Source organism: Falco peregrinus, chromosome 7, assembly GCF_023634155.1.
Source record: "Falco peregrinus isolate bFalPer1 chromosome 7, bFalPer1.pri, whole genome shotgun sequence".
NCBI lineage: Eukaryota > Metazoa > Chordata > Aves > Falconiformes > Falconidae > Falco > Falco peregrinus.
This window is the reverse complement of record NC_073727.1, coordinates 6,215,171-6,240,772: the sequence shown is the minus strand read 5'-3', so window position 1 is coordinate 6,240,772 and position 25,602 is coordinate 6,215,171. Positions and strand designations below refer to the sequence as shown.

Sequence of the window (25,602 nt, the reverse complement as noted above, 5' to 3'; positions counted from 1 at the left end):
AATTAAAATCACTTCATCGTTAAAAAGGAAACAATGGCTTTCTATGTTAACGTCACCTTGAACTTTGAAACTTACTTAAATTGGCCAAAGATAGAAACTTAGGTACTCGAAAAGCTTGGAAGCCTTAAAACACAGTCTCAAAAACTCCCAGCAACCAACGCTGGTTACACCAAGGAGCAAACTCTGCTGGTGTAGAATGAGAGGCTGCCCTTCTCCCAAGCTCAGCATCCCTGGTGCCAGCGTCAGCACCCCAATAAGCCACTGAGCTGTCCTTTCAAATTTGTATTTGAACTTCTGCTGCCCACGGAATAATAACTTCAGTAAAGCCACAGATGTGATTTCCAGTAAAATACAGCATTTTTTTTAATGTCCAAAGGTGTTGGAGAGGAGCTGTCTTTGAGGAGGTTGTCCATTTAGAAAATCAGCTCAAGAAATCACTAAAGCAACATTTTTAACCTCAGATTTACAATGGGAAGAAAGCAACTTGCGTTCAGAACATCGCATTAAATCACATTTAAAAAAGCTGCTTTTTGTAAATGACCATTTTACCAGCCATCCATCATACTGACAGCAGCGACGACACCAGGAACTTGGTTTGCATAAATCCTTGCCCATTTGGAAACAAAGAATGAACAGGGTTGTGCGGCAGCGTTTTGCTAACACTTGAATTCCCAAGTGTGCAGGTAATAAGGTTACAATCCTATACACCTGCATCTTTAGCCAAATAAATTTCATCTGCGACTTGCAAAAATTCTTTTAGGAAACCAGCAGCAAACAACCTGCACTGGAGGATATGTATTTGGTGGGGTTTATTCCACTGTACGGAAAGAGCCTTCTATTGCTTCAGTCAGTTTGTTTGAGAAGCTCCAGCTGTTCCACAGAGTGGAAAATGGTGCCACTACTAACACACAGCGTAACTCCGGAGTATTTCCAGCTGCTATCCTCTGCCACGGTGCAGGGAGGCTGCAGCCTCCCTCGCACATCCCGGAGCAGGAGCCGTGTATCCCGGCACTGCTGGCCGGCTCTGAGAGCACCGCTCTCCTGGCCAGGTTTATGCGCCACCCGCATCCCTCACTCTCCTGTGCACGAAAGTTGCCTCGGATGAACTGCAGCGCTCAGCAACGCGTGGTACCCGGCCCGGGCTCGGCATCCCTCCCCACGGCCACCCGCTGCTGCTTAACTGGCATTTCATTTCTTCCTCAAGTTTTTACAAAAGTCTGCTTAGCCTTTCGTACTTTATTGAGTCTCCTAATCCAATAACGCCTGCTGAGAACACGGTATTTTGCCTGCTCATTTATTAATCAGTTTTCATCCTGGGAAATATCATTTCTGTCATTTTCTCCAATATCTTTTATTAAGGTATTTCACTTCTTAATACTTTTAAGCCCTCCTGAATTACCTGTAGTCATCTCTCAACAGAATCAGCCACGGATAACCTGAACCACAAATCACATCCATGTCCGTATCACTTGTTCAACGGATTTTTCTTTACTTAGAAATAACATTGCCTCAGAGGTGATGCTGTGACTGAAACATGAAGTCACCCGTTAACTTTTTAGAAGTTTATATATAATCCTCGGGTTTTGTGCCTATCTTCATGTAGGTCCGTGTGCGCATGGGCAGACATACAGAGCTTAGAAACCTCATGTTGCACATTTTTTAAGAAATCCTTAATATAATTCAGCTTTTTCTGATTTTTTTTTAAGAAATTTTTTTAAGAACCTTTTTTAAAGAAGAAACAGTTTGCTTGAAAGGGAAGCCATGCTGCTGCTAAACTGTTATTTTGTAACGTAGCATAAAGACCTCTAGACTCCTGATAGTGCTTTTAGCTACTCCATAGGAGAAGAAAGCCTTATAAATGATAAACATGTGTATTAATTTTTAAAACAAAGTCTAAAAATGCCAGACCTAAGGAACTGATGGACTGGAACAACAGAATTTAATGCGGACATGTGTTAATTGGAAAGTGAAAATGTAGGATTTATCTCTGAAATGAGCAAATCTCTGTCCCCTCACTCCACCCTAGTGTTTGACTAATTTTGCAAGCACTGCTTGAAACCCCGTAAGGGTACTCAGTAAGTACAAACTCCTGTTTTAATACAGCCTCCCCGGCGAGGGCATTCTGTAATATTCTGCTGTTTTGGGGGTCCTCCTCAGACGCAAGGTCAGGACGTGAACCTGCCTCCTGCACCGGTGACCCTGCCCGAGGCTGTCAGCATGACACCAGCACGGCGTTTAGCTCCTCACTACCAACTCTGTGAATATGGTGTTAGTTGGAATAGTATTGTTAGTATAAGACAGTGTAAAATAGTATTGTTGGAACAGATCAAGATCTTTGACAGCAGGCCTCCAGTGACCTTACCCTGCTTTAGGCTATTTCCAGGGCTGTATAATCCCGCTTGTTTGCTAACTACTTTTCCTCCAGAAACACGTGAATTGTGAGAGAAGAAGGTGAGAAGGGAACACCTTGCTCCCCAGGAAGCTCTGTGGGCCGTCACTTGCAGGAGCAGCATTGGGTAGGGCTTACCAAGTTAAAAATAAGTTTTTACAAGATTACTGAGCCGGTGCAGCTGGAAATGCTGTTCTCCAGCACTAGGCCGCAGCCCCCGGGCCCTGCTGCCAGGCCCGACACTGTGGGATGCGCTTGGTTACAGATGTGCTCTACTTGAATGTCAAAGGTGACATTCCTGTGCTTTTAAAAACCTGATTATCCATCAAGATGAAGCTAAGCAACTTGTGTGGCGAGCGGCCAAGTTTCTTCCTTGTATTTCTCGTCAATACAAAAGATGTTGGTATGAAAGCTCCCTGGCATGCAGCCAGCGGCCTCCTTTCCTGCACACCCCACTTCACAGAACGCTCCCCGCATTCCCTCTCTTTTCAGGGCTGCGTGTCAAAGCAGTAATTGTAGACCCTTTCAGTGCTTGAAACCTTTCCAGTTAAAATTACAAAGGCTTTCCAAAGGGCTTTAACTGAAACTCACTTTTCGGTGAAGCAGCATTCTCTTCCGATGATGCTTCGGGTGTAACGTACGTGCTGTAGTACCAGCTACTTTTGGTACAACGTACGTGCCACAGCGAAACACCACCTTGCTGTTCACCAGGTCAGGCACCCAAATAATACTCTCAGCTTTATTTCTGTACGCTACAACTAGATGCGAGCATCATTAAAAGTACACCGTGTGTCAGCCCACTTGCTGATGTCGAAAGGCAGCAGAGGACTGATGGGATCTGGCTGGATTTCCTAGGGGCTTCTGAAAAACATCCCTGCATAACCTCGGCTCAGAGCGGCTGGGTGAAAATATGAACGTGGGAAGAAATCGCAAAGTGCTACCCTATCGCTTCCACAAACGGGGCTCTCCGCACGAGGGTGTTCATGCAGCAGCACAGACCGAGGGGTACTGGCAACAAGCGAGGGAACAACCACAGCCAGTGAAGTTGGGGAATATGAAAAAGTCCTGAGCACCAGGAAAGACCTTCCAACTTTGTCTTGTCTTTGACTACACCAAACTGGCACCTCTGAACTTCAGTAAAAACTCCTGCCCTGCTAGACCCGAGCACTACCGTGTCCCATCAGTGCGGCCTTAACGCCGTCGGGCTGGGGACGCGGAGGACATCGGTGCATGGAAGCAGGATGAGAGCAGGCTGCCGCCAAGCCACAGCAAAGCTTGGCAAAACTAAAATGCACACACTGGGAAGGAGATCTTGGAGCTTCACGCTAAACTCAAAGTTTTGTTCTCGCGTGATGTTAGCTAAGAGGAGGAAATTTAGTGTTTTGCAGGAAAAGGGCATACAGAGTTGAAGCTGGGACAGATGAAGAAAAGGCACCGGCCCGGAGCAAACCCAGAAGGTTCAATAAAGCTTTCCAATATATCAAGCAGCAGGGAAGCAGTCAGAAAACCATCTACTGGTGCACCTGGCAGATGCATTAAAACTCCTTTACTTCCATTCTACAACAGGAAACATGGTCACTATTTGATGACTGGCATACTGGATTGTTGTTGCCTCTAGCTTTGCACACAAAAATCAATTCCAGTGTGGAAACGAACCCCAGTACGGCAAAGAGAGCCAGTGCTGTCAGCACAGAATAAATGATGCAGCAGCAGCAATAATACAACTTTTTTTTTTCTGGAGAAAAGATGCTTATGAAAAAATGTCATTTCCTATTTCAGTACCGGTAGGTTAGACTGCAGGGAGACTGAATTTCCCAGCGCTCAATTACAAACTAACACGCTTATAAAGTTCCAGAAACACTTTATTTAAAAATGGAGTTGTAAATGCATATAACAAAATAACATACATAATAAATGTAACAAAAATAAATAAGGAGAACATGTTCATACAAAATAAGAACATAGTAATGCAAAATGCTTATTACAGAATGTAAAGGTATAAACGCCTGAAAGAACACAAAGAGAACCTCGCATGAAGAGCCTGCACTTTTCATCAATCCTTCCAGCCACTTCCCGCGTTCCACTTGAGTCTGCAGAAAAATTATGTTCCCAAGCATTAAACAAAAGAAGAATTATGGCGATGGTTTGGTACACTCGCTTTTCAACACCTAGCTCTAGTTTCAATTTATTTTTGCCCTTCCGCGCCTTCTAAAACTTTTCTTGTAGCCTCTGTAAACTAGTGTAGTTCAGGCTCCCACAGTTAGCTGGAGCAGAGCATATCGAGTCACACATGAAGGCTGCTTGCTTTTAATTTTTTTAAAGAAAATACGAAATCCATTATACAACAGATTAGTGGTTTTGTTTTTACATCTCTACAAAAAAAGTTTTTGCATTTTTATTAACTGGTCCAACTTCTACCGACTTCTGAAAGCCTGTACAATTTAAAAGTGTACAGAAAGTAGTTTTTTTTAAAACAAATGTCATATAGGATTATTGCTGAAATATTACAAGACCATTTCATAAAAGCTGCAAAACTGTATCTTTAACCTTAATATATAGAGACTGATGCAAACATAGGAAAATTCCAGTCTATTAGTTACATTTAACAGAAATAACATTCCTCCAAATTACAGTGTTCTGGAAATACAAAGTAATTTACTTTTACTTTTTATTATTATTTCCAAATGTTAAGTTACTGGGACAACTTATAAGGAAAATAGGCTTATATAGGAAACTTTAAATAGACTTGCTTTTCAGTGGTATAAGCAAAATGTCTACGTTAGCAGTTGTCTTCCAGAATCCTTTTAAATATGTAAGACAGAGACAGCTTTACTAGCAAGACTACAGGAAAATATACAGAAGCAAATCAAATCATTTGCTTGGGAGTGCATCTATTGATCAAGCAAATTATGACAACTCTATTTCCAAGTCCCCTAAAGAAAATCTTACATCTCGTGATGATTCCAAGGAACAGTAATTTCTTCTGTAAGCTTATGCTGCATTTGAATTGGTGAGAGCCCATTTGCCTCAATATGCTTTAAAATGTCCCACACTGCTGTATGTTTCAATTTGTTCCCTCGTTTCAACAAACATTTGGACAGAAATGATATGAAATACTTCTACTTTCATTAACATCAAAAAGACATTTGAAGAAGATCAAAAAGTGCCAAATAGTCCTTTCAGAAAGTGGATTAAAACACTGCAGTGATAATACAAGCACAGTATTATCAGTTTTCTATGTACACCAAAACACTGCTTGCTGTTTATGGATATCGATATGTTCATCTATCACTCCCAGCAAATCTTAGTGCAAACATAATATGTGAACTTTGTAAACCCCAAGACAATTTACGCAGCAACAAGTTTATATAAATCACAGAACTGTTGTGGAGATTTTCCGCACACAAGAACAAATGCTTTCTGAAATCTGTCTTACCTTTTGCAGTAATTTGTCATTGCAGTCACGGATAATGTTTCCTATATAAATCATCTAATTCAGAATCAAGTGTTCCAACAGTTCTGTACAAACTTTAGTGGAGGAAGTCCATTCATTAGAGCAGCTTGGCAAAGAGATTTGGGGTTTCAGTAACATTAAATTTTAGACTGCTTGCATGGCTTTTTAAAAGAAATAAATCTATTAAGGGAAAACTGCTGATATAAATCTTTTGCAAAGCACACAACCACAAAGGGCAAACCTGCCACAATCTGCTTTCCTACACTGGTATCTATGCATAACTTTATGATTTTAAAAGGATTTGTGTGACAATCAAAGCATCACAGTTAAAGAAAACTGGTTTAATAAAACAACTGCTGTTTGACCAAGCCTTTTTTTTTTTTTTTTTTTTTTTACATTATAAAACCAGTATTATAATTTTTCCTTTTTTTTCCTAAACATTCCACATGAACGGTTTTTGTATCAACCACGTGATGTCACTCATGCAGGGTGGCATCTTCCTCTTCCCCATCCGGGTTAAATCTGTTGAAATGTATGCTGAAATCCGACTCTGATTCAGCATTTTCAAATTCACCTGCGACAGGGGCGGCGGGGCGGAGAGCCTGAGCTTCGGGCGGGCAGTTTGGCTGCACTTGAGGGCGGCTACTTTGGGTAACGGGACTCGACTTCGGCTTCGGCTGAGCTGGCAAGATGGGGCTGGCAAATCCCAAGTTGCTCAAAGCATCCAGGGTACCATCAGGGTCGATCATAGCATTAATTGCTAAGCAATTAAGAAAAGATGAAAGGCATAGGGAAGAAACCATAAAAAATACAATTTTTTTTTGTTACTATAAAATACACAAAAATCCCATTCTCAAACTTATTTTTATGATGACAGTCATGAGCTTTTACATGTGTTGCCATTGCAAATGAGTGGTGTATCCAACATGTATGTAGCTGATACATATATTTTAAAGCATTTACATATACTGAAACTTTAGATGAAATGAAACTGCACAAAATAAACCTTGCCTCATGTTAGAACAGAAAACAGTGATGACAAGCAGTCTACAATGAGCTTATAAGGACTGAAAGCTAGGATTTTTAGTCATGTGTGAAAGGGGCTTTCTCTCTAATGTTACTGTTATATTATGCTTCATTCCTCTCCCCCACCCCCCAAATATCCGTAGCTGCTAATTCCATGATTGAATGAAATCTGTATACAACAGCAGTCATTTATCCTTTTAAATGCATAACACTTACTGTCCTCCCTCTATACAGTGAGGGCAAACTGAAGCACCTGGCACATTTTCATTTTACTACACCATTAACACATTTGTCACATTTAACAGAGCCTCTCTCTTTTTTATTTCCCAAAATGTACTAACACCTATTTGAACACCACTGTGTACACAAGGAAATGATTCAGCCTCTTTCTCTGGGCCTTATTTCTTTGTTATGTTCTCTAAACACAATATAATTTGTAATAAATTAACATTTTTAAATTATAGCTGAGCATGAAACTAATACAAGTTTGTCTCTAAAGGTGGCTAATGATTCCTTCTGAAACATTCTATTGTAAGGTGTTTTGTTGTATGATTAAAACTGAATACTAAAAATAACAAATGAGGAAATTTACAACAAATACAATAATGATTATATATAAGCATGGACCAGTAATCCATTCAACCACACCAAATTAAACAATGAACTAATGCTAAACAATACAGAAATAAGACTGCAACTTCTTTTAAAAATATACTCAGTTTTTAAGTTGATTCTGAGAGATGGAATATATGTCTAAATAGCAGTCTTTGTGAGCACAACATAATTCTTTCCATTTTATACACAGATAAATTTTTAGATGACACAAAGTAACTTGTCAATTTTGTAGTCTGTGGGCTGCACCGTATCAAACAGTGGATTTACTCGTGTGAAAGGACAGTGTCAAGGGCTAATTCTAAATTTTCACGTTACTGTATCAGATATAGTTTGGGGTTTTTTTTTGAGATTTCCTATAGATTATGGTCCCAGTGCATTCCTTATACTGAATTGTGCTACACATGAGGGTTTTACTGATGTGCAAAGACTGCTTAATAAATCTCAGGATTCACTGTGACCTACTCATCAATATTTACCCACAAAACCAGTTATAATAAGAATGTTTCACAAATAATTCCTTTGGGATTCTCTGGGCTATTTTAGTTTTAGTTGAGCCTTTTCTCACTTTTATAAAAAATATCATCGTGCTTTGGTTTTAAAATAATTCAGTGTTGTTTCTTTACCAAATGTGTCAGGTATGTTATGATATTATATATATTACTGATTCCGTGAATATATTTTATTAAAATGTGAAAACTTTGTTTCATGATATAGATATATACAGAGAGATATATGTTAAAAAAAATTTAAAGCAAGCAAACGCAGAAGAGAAAAGTGAAAAAAGATTTGTACCTTGCAGCTGTTTCTCAACTCGTTTCAGTTCCTGTAAGATTGACGATATCTCCTAGGAAAGAAACAAACATGTTCATTAAGGAAAAAGAGACTCGAACTACACATCAGTAGTAAATGATCCCTGTCCCCAGCCTTTGCCATCAGCTATTTGCATTGTCCTCCCAGCGTCACGGTGGTGGCCCAGCCACGGTCCACCACAGGTCCCGGGTGGTAGCGCTGAGGCTGGACGGCCCCGGCGCCCTCAGCTCGCCCCTCCAGCCGATGGCTGGGGTTAACACACCTCGCTCTGCCCCAGCTCACCTGCCTGCCCTGCTTCTTCTCAAGCACAGACCTACCGACACCACGGTTCTGTAGAAATGGGGCACAGTAACAGCAAAGCTTTAAAGACAAGTTATGGTACAAACCCAGGACCGATGAATTAGGGTGCTTCACAACTGCGTTCAGATGTGAGAACAGTAAGGTGACTGCACTGGGGTTTTGTCTGCAGCCCTTGGTGCCTTGTGCCCACGGGACCTTGCACAGCACACCAGCGCTGGGTCCTCAGCACTCCTTTGCCTGACCGATTATTCTTCTCTGTGCTGCACTACTTCCTAACACTGATGAACCCACGGCAACACACCCAGAAACACAGCAAACATTAAATGCACCACATCTTAAATGGTAAACGTGTAAATCCTACAACTGAAGGATCCTACGCTGAAGAATACTGTTAATCCAGCTGTGGAGGAGAGCTATCAGTGGTCTTCAAAAAATGGAGAATTTTCAAAGGCACTGATTTCAGAAACCCGTTTAACCCTTTTCACAACCCCCTTCTGTACCAAGTAATGTGATTTTTGTGGGTGGCAAAGAGTTCGATTACCCTGGATTTTACAAAATCATTCTCTTCAAGCAGATTTCACATCTGAACTGGACATAAATGTCCCAAGGACAAAACAAACATCAGTTACAACTGTCCTCTGTTAACTTTAGTAACATCCTGTGGTAAAAACAAACACTGCGTCTGAACAGTATGTTGCTCTGAAAACTGAGCAGAAAACTTGAAAATCCACGCATAGACAAAAATAGCCCGCAGATTTTCAAACAATGCAAGATGCTTTAATGCACTGAAAAAAATATTTCTAAAATGCTAGACTTAAGAAGAAATGTACAACTAATCATTTTCTTTTTAAATGAATGCCTTAAACACCCATATTCGTGGCATTTAGAATATGAAACACTAAATTCTGATCTTATTCTGGAAATGGAAAAACTCCTTATATTATACTTCTAAAATCAGAAACTTCTATGAGTAACTTGCTTAATTTAACTTAAAAAAAAACCCCAACAACTGTCAGTGTATCTATTAAATTGTAACACTCAGTTAAAAACGGTTGCTCTTAAAAAAATATCCCATTTTGCAGAAATGATGGGCCAAGTTTTTAATACTTCCAGGAAAAATCAGTCTGGATGATTTAATAACTCATGATGAGGTAACAGAGAAATGTTAGTCAGTTCAATGCCAGAGGAAACATGTTCACATTTTGTTTCTGAGCAGCCCTGTACAAAGTACGTGAGATTTCTTTCCCTCAGCAAAGAAAACTGCCTCTGCAAGTTGACATTCTTAACAGCACAATACCCCAGACAGGATAATGAAGCTAGAATCTCTCTCTGCTCCCACAGGCAGAGATGTTTTTCAAACTATGCTCTGTGTTTAGAAGCAGAGAAGCAAACTAGGAACCAACATGTGTGCTCTGCTCCTTCACACCGTCACACAGCCTGGCCATGAAATGGCCCTAATTAGGCAGGGGTAGAAGGCTACATGGATCAGCTGTAGTGGTCGCTGGTATCTTACAGTTATAACTTCCACACAAAATCAACATTATTATTTTTCACTGAAGAGTGCTTTTATTGCAATGTCTCTACAGATCATTTTCATTCACATATAGCAAAATACAACTGTTTCTCTAAATAATCAGCACTAATAGTAAAGTATAAATAATCAGTAGGTAAAGCAGTCTTTAGATTGTAAAACAAGCTCATTTAAAAGTAATTCCACATTCAACGGTTGTTATCTTTTGGTTAACAAAATTACTGATGGTCTATATATAGTCTGAACCCCTTTTAATGCCAGAAAAAAACCTTTTAAATAATTTTGCCTTTACATCATTGACAATAACACATTCCTCTGCTGTTTATTTAGAAATTAGGTAAGAGGAACAATCAATCCCAGAAAAGATAACTATTCATACCATGCTTGATGTTTTCACAATAGGAACTTCACTTTCCGCTCGCAACTTATTTTCAATTTCTTCCCAATTTCTGTCTTTGTCCTTAAATAATATTCTAGAAGAAAGAAATTCAAAACCACTGTTTAAAATAGACAGAAATGAACAAACTAAAACTGAAAGATTGGGTAACACAATACATGAAAGCAGCATAGGGAGAACTGAAAAAAAAAGTAAAATCTGAAATACTGAAAACTGACAGAAGCCAACCACACAGTTTAAATTTTCAGAGAACCAGACAGGGTTTCAGCAGTATCATCATTATTGACATTAAAATGGCAATTCTGTAGCTAAATATTTGCTTATGGTGTTGAAAAGACACAGCTGATTCTTTCCTCCAGTAATGAGAGGGGTTTTTTTGTTTGTTTTTAAACATCCAGCTACTTTACAGTAGTCAGAGAATTTCCTATTAAACACTGCATTTTACTAAAATCGCAAAGTGTAAGAGAAAAATTAAGTGGTAAATAAATGCAACTCTTTTACATTTGTGTTTTATATCAAATTAATGAAAAATAAAACCCTTCAGGAAACAAAAGAAAAATGCATTTCACGGAAGAAGCTCTCATTGAAAAGTCTCAACATGTAAATTGTATATACATGGATTAATTATATTAGTAAAGAAGTCACTTCTATTATTTGTACAACCCCAAAGCATACAATGAGATTCTCCTTTTTTTATGTTTTGGTTCCCCGCTGTGATAAAGCTTTTGTTTTCATTGTCTTATCATAAACATAATTTAAACTGCCTACATTTGCACAACTGGGAAAAAAAAAAGGCATGTGCAGATATTTAAGGTCTGGGTATTAATTTTTTAAAAAATTGACAGCATGATGATATAGAGAAGTCCAAATTTACTTGTTCTTTAATTGGTATTTCAGAGTTAGAAGTACCAAAATAGCTGCAGTAAAACTGCTAATCAAACAAACAAACCAATTTAAAATCACGAGTGAAAAGTAGTACATTTAAACACGTTTTTAGTGCAGGTAGGTCTCTTGAGAAAATAATTTTTAAGGTGGGAATTCATGATACCTCGCTTATAAAAACTGAGAATTTGAAAGCAAGCTGGGAGACTTAGACTGCATTTCTGTTCGTCTTTGCTCAGTTATTTATACCCTACGGAAAATTCCACTCTCTACTATTACCCTGTCAAGAAAGCCTAGTTTTTCAAGACATGTACCCTGTCTTATCAGTACATAGATGTTCACAGACAGCCCATCCAGAAGCTGCTTTAACTCTTCTGTCCTTGAAGTCCTCACTTGCTGCTGCTTCAGAACATGTTTTTGTTGTGTATTTCTCTAAGAGGGGGAGCGCTGCTCTCATGACACAATGTCAAGGGATTGAGGCAAATGACCATTTCTGCAAGCGACTTTAGTGTAGTCATGTACAAAGCATGCAAAGACTGAACATTAATACATACATACTCTTCTTGGAAAAGGAAAAAAAAAATAAATCAAAAGTAATTAAACCAGTGAACAAAACACAAAACACTTCGTGGCTCCAAGTCCTGTCATAATCCTGTAACAAACTGGATCGTCAGAGGTCTGTTGTTCTGGAAGGGAGTGCAAAAGCTTGCAAAGCCATACAACTGCACATTTGGATACCAGAAAGTCCAATTACCATGGAAAAATTAAGATTTGCCTAACACTGCTGATTTAATTTTATTTATTAAATAAATAAAAAGCAGAGCCACTTAAAGCCTCCACAGGATCACACACTGAACACCAGGCAACTCCTGGAAATATTTGGATTCAGTATACAGGGAATCATATGCAGCCATACTTTCTGTATTTTAATAAAACTTATCACACTGGAAATCAGCAGGAACTAGAAAACAAGGCTTTGTTTAGCAGTAAATATCACTAGTAGGGAAAATATAAAAGTTGTCACATTGTGTGGTTTTTTTCATCTACCTTCTTGCTCACATTATACTAAAATACTTCTGTCTATGCATGTGATTAATGCCTTCGCTTGTGTATGTGTTTTCAGTCTTAAAGACTCTTTTAGAGATAATTTTTTACTTCTCTTTTACAATTTGAAATCTTTCCATTTCATAGGTCATTTTATTTAAAAAAAAAAAAAAAGGAGGAAAAAAATGAAAGCAGTAATTTAAACAATGTTATTATTTCCACTATAAAGTGGACAGGCCAATTTGGTTTTGCTATATTTTTAGGAAGCCTATTTCCTTTTTACATATTTTTTTTTCAATTCTTAATTTAGTACATTTTTACCTCCTGGGGGGTGTTCATCTCTGCCTCCTTTGCTCTTCTCCCTTGTAACCATACTCTTTATATTAAAAGAACATATTTTTAAATGCCTGCCACCTTGTGCTCTTGCCTTTCCCTGCTTTCTGGGGCAACCTTGCCTGAACTTTCTTATTTGGTTGTGCTCAGTCCCCATTTTTTTTTCATTGCACATTGCAGGATACACAGCGAAACACACAGACTGACAAGTAGTGCCTGCACTGACCTAAATGCTTTGCCTACATTTTGTCTGACTGCAGAGGTACTTGCCTGCTACAAAGCAAGGCCATAACAGTGCATTCACATCACAGAGTACTGATAAAACCATGTAGGTCTTCTCACTGCAAAACTTACTTACCTCTTCCCCCCATAATCTCTGAAAATCCCTGCAAACTCATTGTAACATATGAAAGACAGAAAAGCAAACAAAACTGCGTATCTGCTTCCTACAAAGCCACTACAGTAATTTGTTAGCAAAGAACAGGTTACAGGATACATGGCAAGGATGCTGCAGGATTTTTTAATATAACGTAGTTTCTGTATACCAGCAGGTAGGAACCTGACTGATTATTCAAAATCATGAATAAAAATAAATCATAATAAAGGAACTTAGCAATACTTAAGCTATGACCTTATCCTGAAGCAAACTGCACATAGGATTTGGTGAAAGGAAAGAACCAGGCATTTGAATCTGGTTCAAATTTGAACACTGTGCTAGGACTCGGGGGAAAGAAAACCAGTTTGGCCAGCACTGGGAGAATCTAGCCAAGGAATACAGCATCAAAGGTTCTCTCAATCCTATTTCTTAAAAACGATGACAGAATTCAGTGGAATTAGGAACATTATCTATAAATTAGAAAACAGAGATGGCAGTGGGGAGGTGGGGAAGAAACTGGTCAAGCATAGAAGTTATATATTTCCTTTTGTCCTCATACTAATTCATTTTCATGGCTGATTTCAGCATATTTTAATCGCTGATCTGCTTGTCAAGAATGACTGAGAATATTTATGTGCTTAATATTTTAGCCAAAGCAAAACCAGTCTTTTTGCAAAGCTAGTTACTGCAACTGAAGTATTACAGACAGAAGAGTGCTCACAGTCACAGCAAGCACATCCTTCTCCATGTGGACCCAGACAGCAAGGATACCATTTGTAGCATGTATGATGTAATTTGTAAGGGCCATCATTGCCCTATACTGTCTGTGCTCTTGGGGGAGAGGTTTACATTGGTCAACAAGACAGTCAGGCTTACTTTTATTGGTGCCTCTAAAAATTTCTCCTCTCCTTTCATGTTCAAGTACTGTGGGGAAAAATACGCAACTGCTAGCTGGAAAAACCCCGACTGAGTCTCACTGCATCTGCTCTGGGCACAAATTTTAACTGGCTTAACTCCAGTAAAAGGAATAGAAGTACACCAGTTGGCTGAACTCATGTACATCAAAACAAAGCTGAAAAAAAGTCTCTAACAGGTCCTAGCTGCCTTATATGCTCTCTAAAATGCAGTTCTAAAACGATTGTTGTGTTTCTGATTGAAAATACTAATGACATTATGAATAACATCCTATTATTCAAATCCATTCTGAGCAGCAGGAAAAGGGAGTTTTGATCACAGCTCTGGGGAATATGTAAGTAATTACTTATTAATGAAAGCTTCTCCGCTGTATTTTTGTAGAAATAAGCAATGACACTTTCTTTAAATGTATATAAAATGTTTATAGGTATGCTTATGTTTATAATACCATACATGATCACATCGTCATTACATTCATTACAATGTAGCTGACTTACCTTTTAAGCTCAGAAAATCAAGCAGAAGAGCGTAAGACTTGATTTTATAGTTACCTGCTTTTCTCAGAATGAATTCGCATACATACCTTTGTTTTAACTCACTGTACTGAACTCAGTTTTTTTATGTTAAGTAAACTACAGCTGCACTAGCAACACATTTACAGATTGGAAACTACAGATCCAAGAAAAATCAGCATGATGAAAAAAGTAGAATATCTATTATCTACTGCTTCTGAGGCATTTTAAGACACATATTATCCTAGATGCCTACCACAAATAAGTCAGTCAATAAGCAAGATTCTTGCTCCAATGATGCAGCTTTAAAAGGAAAAAAAATATTGGTAAGCAGAGTTCCTTACGCATGTCACTGTATTTTCCTGAAGAATTATGCTCAAAACAAAACTTAAAGTAATATTACGTTTCTATTTCCAAATTTCAAATGCCTTTTAGAATGACTTTCAAAGACTGGTCATGCTTAACTACCTCTTTGCATCTATTTATTTTCTCATTTTTTGAGATCAGCTATTAAAGTAAATGACAGCATGCATGCAGATGTTGATTAAACTTGAACAAACTTTTGCATAATTTGTAATAAATTTTGCATAATGAAGCTGTTCTCTGTTAATTTGGCACAGCTTTTGAGAGCAACCATATTGTACACCTGCATTTCACAAACTCATTTGTATCTGAAATTTACATAGCAAAAGACATTTATGTCTTTTGTTTAATGACATTTAAATAAATAGTATGATACATAAAAGAATGTATCTGGGGAAACCAAAGAGGGAGAGGCAGCAAACAGCGTATTTCCAATCCTGCAGCCCCAAAATGGTGAGCTGGAAAACCAGAAGTGAGATGAATGTCAGTGCAGGACTATGTCCCAGGGTACCAGAAATAAGGTACTGACAAATGTTACCTGTACCCCACCGGTAAAAACAACACACAAAAAGCTTAGAACAGAAATAATAAGACTGGGCTTAAGGCTTTTAAAGACTTGATCCTTCACATGAAACTCTTCCTACTAGCAATAGCAGGGCTAGGAAATGAAGATAACTTACAGTTTTTACCGATTGATATAGATAATTTTTTCTTCTTGATTTCTACGGTCAAGTCTTTTTTGGTACTCCTATGAGAACACAATCTTCAGAAATGTTAGTATTTTGGTTACACTAGTTGCATCACCCTATGCTGAAATAAATTTGTGATTTGGTGATTAATGTGTCACTCATCTAGGATTTCAATATCTGACACTTCCTAGACAAGCTGATCAATTACAGACCTAATATTTTCTCACATTCAGAAAATTATACATGAAGTGCAGCCAGATTATTTTTAATGGACTCAATTTTCAAGTTTAACTGCACAAAGTCATTAAAAAGGACATGTGAATTATTACAGCCTTGAACTTTGTATTTAGAATTTTCATTTATTCCTGTCAACCAAAGCGGTCACCAAATGGTTGTATACTCGCTCATTCAAGTTAAATGGAACTGCTGGTAGAGCAATATGTTAGAATTTTTGACATGCTTGCACTTCCTGTTAGCTACTATGACATTTTATGCAGGAACATCTCTATCTAATCTAACTAAACTATTTAGTTTTCCATAAAAAAACCCAGATGGTTACATCTGTTATTTTAGATTTAAAACTCAATAGTGACCACCTCGTCTCTAGAGCAAGTTCTTTTTCAGAAACTGCTCTCCTCTGTCCCATTTGTTTTTCTTCCTAAAATGGGGGATGCCCACAACAACTTGGCAAGCATACAGGACTCAGTTTTACAGTTCAGCAACATTTCAAATATATATTTTAAGGAAGGGAGTTTTACAAGACTTGCATAGAGGTCATGTAGATTTTGCACAGCATTTGCATGTGTTGGAACAGCTCCTCTGCTGGAAGTATGATGGACGTTTTTCTGTCCATGTAAACTTTGTCGATATAATCATGGAATCGTTTAGGTTGGAAAAGAACTTGAGATCATCAAGTCCGTTAACCCAGCACTGCCAAGTCCACCACAAAACCATGTCCCTAAGCACCGCATCTACGAGTTTTTTAAAAACCTCCAGGGATGGCGATTCCACCACCCCCTGGGCAGCCTATTTCAATGCTTCACCACCCTTTCTGTGAAGTTATTTTTCCTAATATCCAATCTACTTATCTTCTTATAATGCGAAATACACACAAGCAAGAATGGAAAAATTATTCATCCCAAACCTTTCTGAATGCTAAAAAAGCCATAGGTAACATTGCTTTTTTAAAACACAGGTTTCTACTAAATACACAAGCTCTATCTGTATTGTACAGATCTCTTCTATGAGTAGGAATGCTGATGAGAGCAGACATTTTCAGCAATAACAATGATTTTTAAAAGCCCACCTGATTTTGCCAGCTGTTTTGTCTATGGATTGTCTTATCTTGCGAGAAAATTGGAAGACTGAAGACAACAGCAAACTGTCCCCCATAACCTGCAATATTTTTTTAATACAAAAGCGTATTATTAGTTTAATGGAAATTAAATACAAACAATTCCATATATTTTGAAATCATGCTTGTGTTCTAATTAGCATCACATATAAACAATCATATTTGAAATTTTTGCAAATTTAATAGTATACAAATAATCTTTTCCAGTATTAATGTCACCTGCTACAGGTAAGAAAGTTAGTGTCTAGAATATAAAGTGGGGAGACAACTGTAAAAGCTTAATATATACACGTTACTATAGAGAATCCTATTGTGTACTCACTTCATCTCTGCTCCAAGTCCTTCTCCGGGTAATTGTAGGGGGATCGAGGGCATCTGTTAGCTGAGGTCTAGCATCATTAGGGCGACCATTCCCCTCTGGTGGTTTGGCATGCACTAATGGAGGAATTTTTCTAAAATTGAGACTTTCATCAAATACTCTGTCAACCAACTGGGGGTGTAAAAGAAAAATGCAATTTATGAAACCTACTGGATACATGCAAAAATGAGATTCACATTTTTTCCTTCTGAAACAGTTTACAAGAAGTCTATCAAATAGAAATCGTTCTGTTGCCTTGTATAGTATAAAATGATGCATCTCTTATGTAAGATTACCTTGTAAAAAGGAATATATTTTTTTCCAAATACCAGACATACGTAGCAAAATTAGAACACTCCACGGAAATTTTGCTTATAGGCAGCTAACATAATAGTTACCTATAAACTGGTACCGAGTAATTTATTCCTTTGATTAATGGAATATATCTGTGGAATTAAGTACAGTACTATCAAATTTAGGTTTTTTTCCAGATTAATCATAGTGTTACAGAAACACCTATATGTAAAGGAGATACTGCCACCTGCAGTATGTACATGCTGTGCAATATTTCTTTTTAAAGAAGAAAATAATTGTTTAGAAATATAAAGAGTGACCTAACTGGATCTGAGAAAATGAGCACTTCATTAAAGTTCAGCCCTAAGTCCATGAGAATTAAACGCAAAATCTATGTCAGAGCAGTTATAATTTTTTCTGAGTACCCAACTCACAGATTTCTTAGCACTGTATATATCTTTTTTTCCACAGAAAAAGACAGTATTATACTAAACACAGTAAGATAATGTATTAACCAAACTTTATGCACAAAAAAATGAATAAACACATTTTGAAAGAAATACTATGAAGAAAAAAATGCAGTAAACATTTACAACGTATTAGGGTGAATTTTAATATGGTAGAAAGTGATGATTTAAATTCGGATTAATGTGTTTACCAGCATTAGACCTGTGATGGTTACTAGAACAAGTTAGTCAATATATTCATAGAACAGCACACCAGAGAGAGTCAAAGAAAATAAGAATTATTAGAAGCACAAGGCAAACTTATTTCAAGGCAGTTTTTGACAACGTGGTTAAGAAAATCTGAAGTTATTGTTAACTGACGGTACCTAAGTATTTCAGTGTTCAGAAGATGAAACTTTTACGTCACCTGTGAAAAGAGGGACTTTTTTGTTTTTAATAGCTATGCAAAGTGTTAAATGTATACATTTATATATACTGTGCATACACACTAGTACCTTTAAGTGCACTTAGATACTATCCAACTGTATCTAAGGCTACAGGCAAGCAAGAAACAAATAACTATCTTGTCCTATGTTTCGTGGAAAAAAAGAGACAGACAGAGAGTATGCATTCTCTTGACAAGCTGTGTTCATAGAATAATTTGTGTTGTGTGTTGAAATGTAAAGGAACTTTAAATCAAAAAACAATGTAGAGATCATGCACACGGGTTGAGTGAAAATAACTAAAAAAGGCTATGCAAAATGCTAAAAGCAAAAGAAATAAAGAAAAGGAAGAACCTTATGCATTTCTCCATGAAGATCTCCTACCTCTTCTCTAGTGTCTATGGCAGAGCCAGGGGTGGTGGCAGCAGTGCTTACTGTGGTACTGGGGGCAGTGCCTGATGAAGTCACTGAATCTATCTCTCCTGCTACATCGTTGATCTCCCGTGCGATGAGAGCCAGATCTTGACTGATCCTAGTAATAAAGAGAGAGTTACGTTCTCCTCTACAAAAACTGCTGGAGCAGTAGAGCCCAACCTGAAGCCTTTGAGCTTTTAAGTTCTAGTTCCTGGTAACTGTGCTATGAAAATATGTATACCCTTTCCAAACGGAAAGTTTATTTGTAGAACCATAAAAGCAGATTTTTAACTGGAGTTTTTAATAACATGCCTTTCTTTTTAGAGGAATAAGGTAGGCAACCTCAAAAGACAGAGCATCCTGTTTTCTTTCTATCCCAGGCAGAGATGGGTGCAACATGCAGTAAATCCAACACATGGGATGCACTGGAAAGATGCTGAAAACACTGCACAGAGTGTACATGCAGTAGATCTGAAATGTCCAGAACCCATTTATTTTATACCTCAGTTTATTGACTTGCAAAGAACTTTTTCAGGACTTCGTATTATCTAGCAGCCCTGCAGCTTGCTCAGATCAAGCTGCTTTTGTGCCTGAAATTCTAGACCAGTATGTTAAATCCTCAAATCTAATCAAGACAAGCTTTCTAGTTGGAAAAATAGAATGTGCCTGTAAACCTGGATATGACAGCACTACACAAATGCAGCTGAACTGTCAGCTGAAGATTCTTTTTTCTTTCTTCCGATCTGCCACATCAAAAAATATCTCTGCTCTGTACTCTGCTCAGCATAGGGAGAAACCTTGCCTAGCTCTGCTTGTGCTACTTCTCCCCAGGACACCCCAAAAGGAGGAGGGAAAAAAAAAAACCCAAACCAAAAGCAAAAGCTGTAAGCCCCTACGACTAACTATGGCACCCTGAACCTCCAGCTTGGATCAAGCAGTTCAGCAGACCTAGAGTTCAGAGCAACCCACCGAGTGGTCCCTTTTCATACTTCTGTCTGAGAGGACTGAAGGCAGAGAAGTCAACAGCACTAATTCTGCACCACCAAGGACTCTGTCAGCAGCACCACCTGCCACTTAAGTGGAAAGCAGCTGCACAGCCATCTGACAGTGATGTGCTGGCCAGCGCTTGTTAAAGGTGAGCTTCTTTCTGCTCCTCATTCGCTTTGCCATTAAGTCAGAAAAAAGGGACGCTGTTCACCTAGACATCATTTCAGACCAAGTGAGCAGAATTTAAACTAGAAAGGCAAACGGAGACATTTCCAGTCAAATTCCAACACTAGACTTTGTGGCTAACCATCAGCAACCTGCAACAATGTGCAAGCTTGTGCAGCTTGGACACGTGTAATTGGGATACAGCTGTAGAATAATCATGCAGCAACTAGCTGTGACTACTCAAGACAGTACTCCCGAATTCAAGCTATCAAAGACTGGAATACTAAAGCAGAAACCAAGTCAACTGCTCATTTTAATTAAAATATGGCAAGTACCTATTACTACATTAATTAACCTGATTACTACATCTTTGGGGTCAATTTTAGTTTATATTTTGTGTTCTTTTATATACAGATACACCGTTAAAACTCCAAGGTTTGAGCTAATATTCTAAGCAGTAGAGACACCAGAGCACCTACTTCCTTTATCTCACACAACCATATCGCATTTTTTCTTGAACAGAGAAGTTGCTAATGATCCCGTTTGAATTTCTGGGACAAATTTTGGTATTTTATGAATATTTGTGAAGAAAAAGAAACCCAAGAAATTTCAATTATCAGTAAACCCTCCAGAAGACAAATGTCATCAAACACCATAATCAAAAGTTGTATCAATCAATTGAGACTTAACTCTCTATAAAAATCAGCAGTGCTTCAGCATGCCACAGCCACTTCAAATGAGTTCTTACAAAGCAATCAAACTTACATAAAATGTCAAATGTCTACAGAAAAATGAATTCAAATGAATCCTGAAAATATCATAATAAACAGCTCTAACATGGATGGCAAGCAATTTGTCAAGACGATCACCACAGTCAAATGCTAGTCAAGTGAACAAAATCTGGAATTAGTTTCAATGTAGCAATGACAGTAAGCTATAGTCAGTACCAACAGGAGTTTCTGTATAGAAACAACATAGAGCACTAAACAAAAAGCACTATGAAAAAGAAAATTAGAAACCAGCTGGGAGTTGGGCCTGACTTTTCATAAATAAAACTTTAAGCTCATTCTATATTAATTTTTAGAAACACAAAGTATTGCTTAAGTATAAGGAGTATGTTTTGTATAACCAAGGACAAAAGACATAGGCTTTAGGTACACACGAGTTACTCTATTGCAGCTGTAGGTTGCCTTGCTGATTTCTATCGCTTCCTGCATCAAAACTAGCAATCACACAAGGCAAATAAATTCAGGGAGGCAAAACTAAAATAAACCTCAAATTCCTTAACCCCCTCAACCTGTTGCAGGAAATGTCACTACTACATTGACTCAGTGAGCAGAGTCCTGCAGCTACACAGTCACGTAAGGGACAGGCAGCTTCCAATGCAAGGGAAGAGGTGAGAACACTGGGCTTGGGATGGGGAGAGCATGACCATCTCTTTCAACAGCCTGGAACTCTAGTTCTTATTTACCTGTAGTGAAAGGATACCCATAGCATTAGGAAGAAAACCACAGCAAAATAAGAAATACTTCTAAGATATCTGTAATAGCTCTGAACCGCTGGATTACCAAACAGATTTTTATGCTTATTCTACTATGTTGCACTTCCTGCAATGAGTGAGTTTATTTTGTAATACTTTAAAATCCTTCAATAAAATATATGTGAAGCTCCTGTTATTCTGAGGGTGTACATTCCCTCCAGGGAAAGTGGTTTTAAATTATATTTAGTTATTTCATAAAGTTTTTTTTAAACATCTCTTTCCAATTTTCAAGTTTATTAACATCTGTAAATTGTAGAGTCTGTGAAAAGAGCAAACTGGGTCAGTCTTGGAAGACCTGTTGAAAGACAGTATGATGGTAACACGGATGCAATGAAAAGTTTGCCATATGGTCTCTACGCTACTTGCAGCTGCACAAATATTTTACGAAAAACCTGCCTTTACCGCTGCCTAATCTAAGCAGTTATTAAAAAAAAAAAAAAAAAAGTCAAACCATTTTAATGAGAACTTATAACTATCCTTGTTGTAACAGCTCTAATCACAGTTGAAGGGACTCTTGATCATAGAGGCTGGACTAAGGGCTGGGAAAAAACCCAACAGGGTAGACAATGACAGAGGGGTGACTATGGCTGGTAAGGTAAAGGGAGCAGAGACACAAATTATTAAGGACAGATGCTACACTTGAAGCCAGGGGAGCAATACTGTGCATCAGTACAACGAGATATGGAAGCACAGGGAAGATCAACTAGTGACTGGAGCAGGGGGATTCAGTCCGAGAAGCAGTGACGACAGATGACAGCACTCTGGCATTTCGCAGCTGCTGAGTGCTAGCCTTCTTAGTCTTAAAGACGCTCATCTAATGCAGCTTGTGTGAAATTTTACACACAGATTTGGCAATACCCACTTAGGCCTCTCACCACTGGAAATAAAGAAGCTGAAAAAGGTAGGGTAAGTATCTAGCCTTCAAAACAAATATAAAACCAGTGTCTAAATGAAGAAAATGGTAAGAAGCCCAAAGGAAGAAAAAATTCTGCAAACCTAACTACATCAAATAAGTTTAGAGTGAATTGTTAATTACTTCCAGTGTTGGTTTCTCCTACATGAGCAAAATGTACCAAGAAATTTCGCTTAAGTAGAGGCTCAAGCTGCACTTCTTACAAGGACGAAGTAATATAATACGGCTATCGATTTTTTTTTTTCACATAGACCAACGTTCCTCCCTATACCCACCTCTAACTTTACATTTATTATTCTTGAAATAATTATGTCATGATTTATCAAGATGCTATGAGATTTCTTAAAGCATTATCCTTTTGCACAGACCACACATAGAAAAACAAATGTGGAATAATATTATCAAAAAGAGGAAAACAAAAAAATAATTATGCACACTAAGCAAAACACAATGCTTTGCATCTCTGAGACCACAGTGTTAAGATTGATTTCACAAGGAAAACACTCTTCTTGTTTAGGCTTCCAACTTTAAGTTCTGTGAAAATGTTCAGAACCTGAACACTGGCATCTACGTTTTAAATAACATTTATAAACTTACATAGTTTCACTTATTTAGTGCAAGCTATTTGAAGTTTTCACTGCTTGGGTATTGAATGATATGGGAGTAACTGGTTACCAGAATGCAGAACTGACTACCTTTTCCTTGGTTCATTTGAAGCAGGGTGCTATTGGCAATAACGGAGGAATTGCTGTATTAATCTCAGGGGCTCACAACAAAAGAAATTATTTTTTTGATAGATATACATGATTTAAATCAGAAAACACCTAACATGAAAAAATGTCTAGGTAAACCGAAAATTAACAAGAGAACACAGTCTCTCACATTGCCAAAATCCTTTTTGCGCTGTCACCTATGCATTGATCTGAAACTTTACCTCAGTATGAACGTACAGGTAGTACAAAACCAGACCTACTTCAGCCTCAGCAAACAAAGCAACTAAAAGTGCTACACAGAGAGTATCTCTGCAAGTCTCGCTAATGGAACCAAAAGTTCATATTCTGGGATCTGGCTTTCAAAAGCCAGAAACGACTATCATTTTCCATCAGAAAGAGATGTGCTGGTAACCTGAGTGTTCTGTCGGCCAGTCTCATAAGAAGAATCTTCAATTACCCATTCAGTCAGAGAATGAAAACACTCGGTAAAGTGCTACTGAAATTCCATTAGCTCTCTTTCTTCTATATATGTACCTGTGCAACTGGTTGGGTACAAATTTTTGTTATTTTAGAGGTTGTCTTTAACACCAACCTTGCTATTTCTTCTCGGTGAGCAGTCCAGTCACGAATGTAATCCTCCTGTTCCTTTATTCTGTGCTTGAATGTATTGCTACTTTGAACTGCTGTCCCAGTGCTCTGCAGTCGCGTGGTTTTCAGGGCTGGAGAGGTACGTAGACGGGTATGTTTAGGGGAATTACGGTTTGATCCGAATTCATCTTCTGAGGTGGAAGCATAATCTGTAGGAAAGCGCCTCCATCTTGCACTTACTAAATTAGTTTAATTATTAAAAAAGAAATATTATTGCATCTTTAATAAGAACAAGCATTTCAGTAACATCACAAAAATACACAGCTATTCATTATCAATCCCCAGATACCTCACAAAAGGTTTATTTACTACATCTTAAAAAGAAAGCTACAAAATTTGTGTTAAATAAAAATATTAATAAAAACATAAACCGGATGCTCTTTGTATAATGATGAGTGAAATAAGACATAAAAGCCAGTAATTGTATGAGAGCTCAAGCAAACTGTATTACAAAACAAGGGCCCAATTCATTAACATTTAAGTATATAGTCAGACGGCACTTTTTCTGCAGATTTTTTTCCCAAGTTTCATTCAAGTTTTACGTGACACAAAAAAAAAAAAAAAGAAGAGATGTGAAGGAAGGACGGAGCTGGCACCAAGCCTGGAATGCATGCTTACATAAGGAAAGCATAAAAATCCTAGATGATGCATTATGTATTTAGTTCGGGAAAAAATACGTTAAAATTAATACTGTGTTACAAAAATCAGCAGCACATCTACAAAAACAGCAGCCTCAGAGCAAAAAGCACATATTCATATATTCTCACATGTAGCACATAAAGCATATACAGCCATGTTGCTGAAGACAGCCTGAGGTATAAGAGAAGTGAAACTAAGTAGGAGGCTCGCATCCCCCTATGAACAACCAAACTCTAGAAAATACATAACAGATACGCTCTCCTGAAACATTCCCAGCAGGAAGAGATAATCACTAAGTGTGAAGGAATGCTCATCATGAAAACCTGCTAAATTTGTGCAGGGGATTTAGTCCCCTAAACTCATGGACATTCATGAGGCTCTGTAATTACTGCAGAAATTTTAAGAAGTGTGTGATCACCGCTTGGTAATTTAAAATAATACATTCAAGTAAAGTATTTATTTTCTTTAGTAGAAAAAAAATGCAAGAAGTAATTAATGATTTCTCCTGAAACACTGAAAAAAAATTACAAATGAAGTATCAATATGAATGTAAAAAATAATGAAAGTAATTTTTAGTTGAGAAAAGATTTGTGTAATGCTCTCAAAGATTACAGTATGTAGAATATGACATTGGTGTATAAGCTTACATCCCTTCCCTCACAATAATGCATTTTTAATCAATGAAAACAAAAATGTGCTTGTGTAATTTTTTCCAGGTTTAAATGTGGGCTTCAAATATTATTTTTTCTTAAGGTTCTAACTTTATTGAAGCAAATCAAAACGTCTCTCCAGTCACTTACTGTTCTCTTTTTAGAGGTTTCAAACTTGTTTTGATCTTAGGGAAGTAGAACATAAGCAGAAAAAGCACATTTCCCCACCAACAGCATGCAAGCAATGTGTGACTGACGTCCAAATAGCTTTATGAGTTGGGCCCACATTTTATCATCAATTTTTGTTTAAGTTCTTTGTCCCAGTTCAAATTATATGCATCAAAATAAATATAAAATTTATCTTAAAATCTCTCAAATGAGTTAGTCCAGCAACTCAGCACT

The 25,602-nt window shown here is 37.7% G+C and overlaps 1 protein-coding gene across 8 annotated transcripts in view; it reads right to left on the bottom strand.

Annotated features, from left to right (window-relative positions):
* Nucleotides 1-4,234: 4,234 nt before the first annotated feature.
* Nucleotides 4,235-25,602, bottom strand: part of CEP170 (centrosomal protein 170) — a 102,543-nt gene continuing 81,175 nt past the window's right edge. For 3 of the 8 annotated variants that reach the window (XM_027789101.2, XM_027789102.2, XM_027789108.2), the window contains 7 exons: nucleotides 23,856-24,090; nucleotides 18,886-19,063; nucleotides 17,313-17,480; nucleotides 16,943-17,031; nucleotides 10,505-10,598; nucleotides 8,277-8,328; nucleotides 4,235-6,603 (listed from right to left, as the gene is read on the bottom strand). In XM_027789101.2, coding sequence (XP_027644902.2) covers nucleotides 6,320-6,603; nucleotides 8,277-8,328; nucleotides 10,505-10,598; nucleotides 16,943-17,031; nucleotides 17,313-17,480; nucleotides 18,886-19,063; nucleotides 23,856-24,090 — 1,100 coding nt within the window. In that variant the 3' untranslated portion in view covers nucleotides 4,235-6,319. The remainder of the gene's footprint in view (nucleotides 6,604-8,276; nucleotides 8,329-10,504; nucleotides 10,599-16,942; nucleotides 17,032-17,312; nucleotides 17,481-18,885; nucleotides 19,064-23,855; nucleotides 24,091-25,602) is intronic. The other 5 variants (XM_027789106.2, XM_055810976.1, XM_027789103.2 and 2 more) reach the window with 3 other exon arrangements.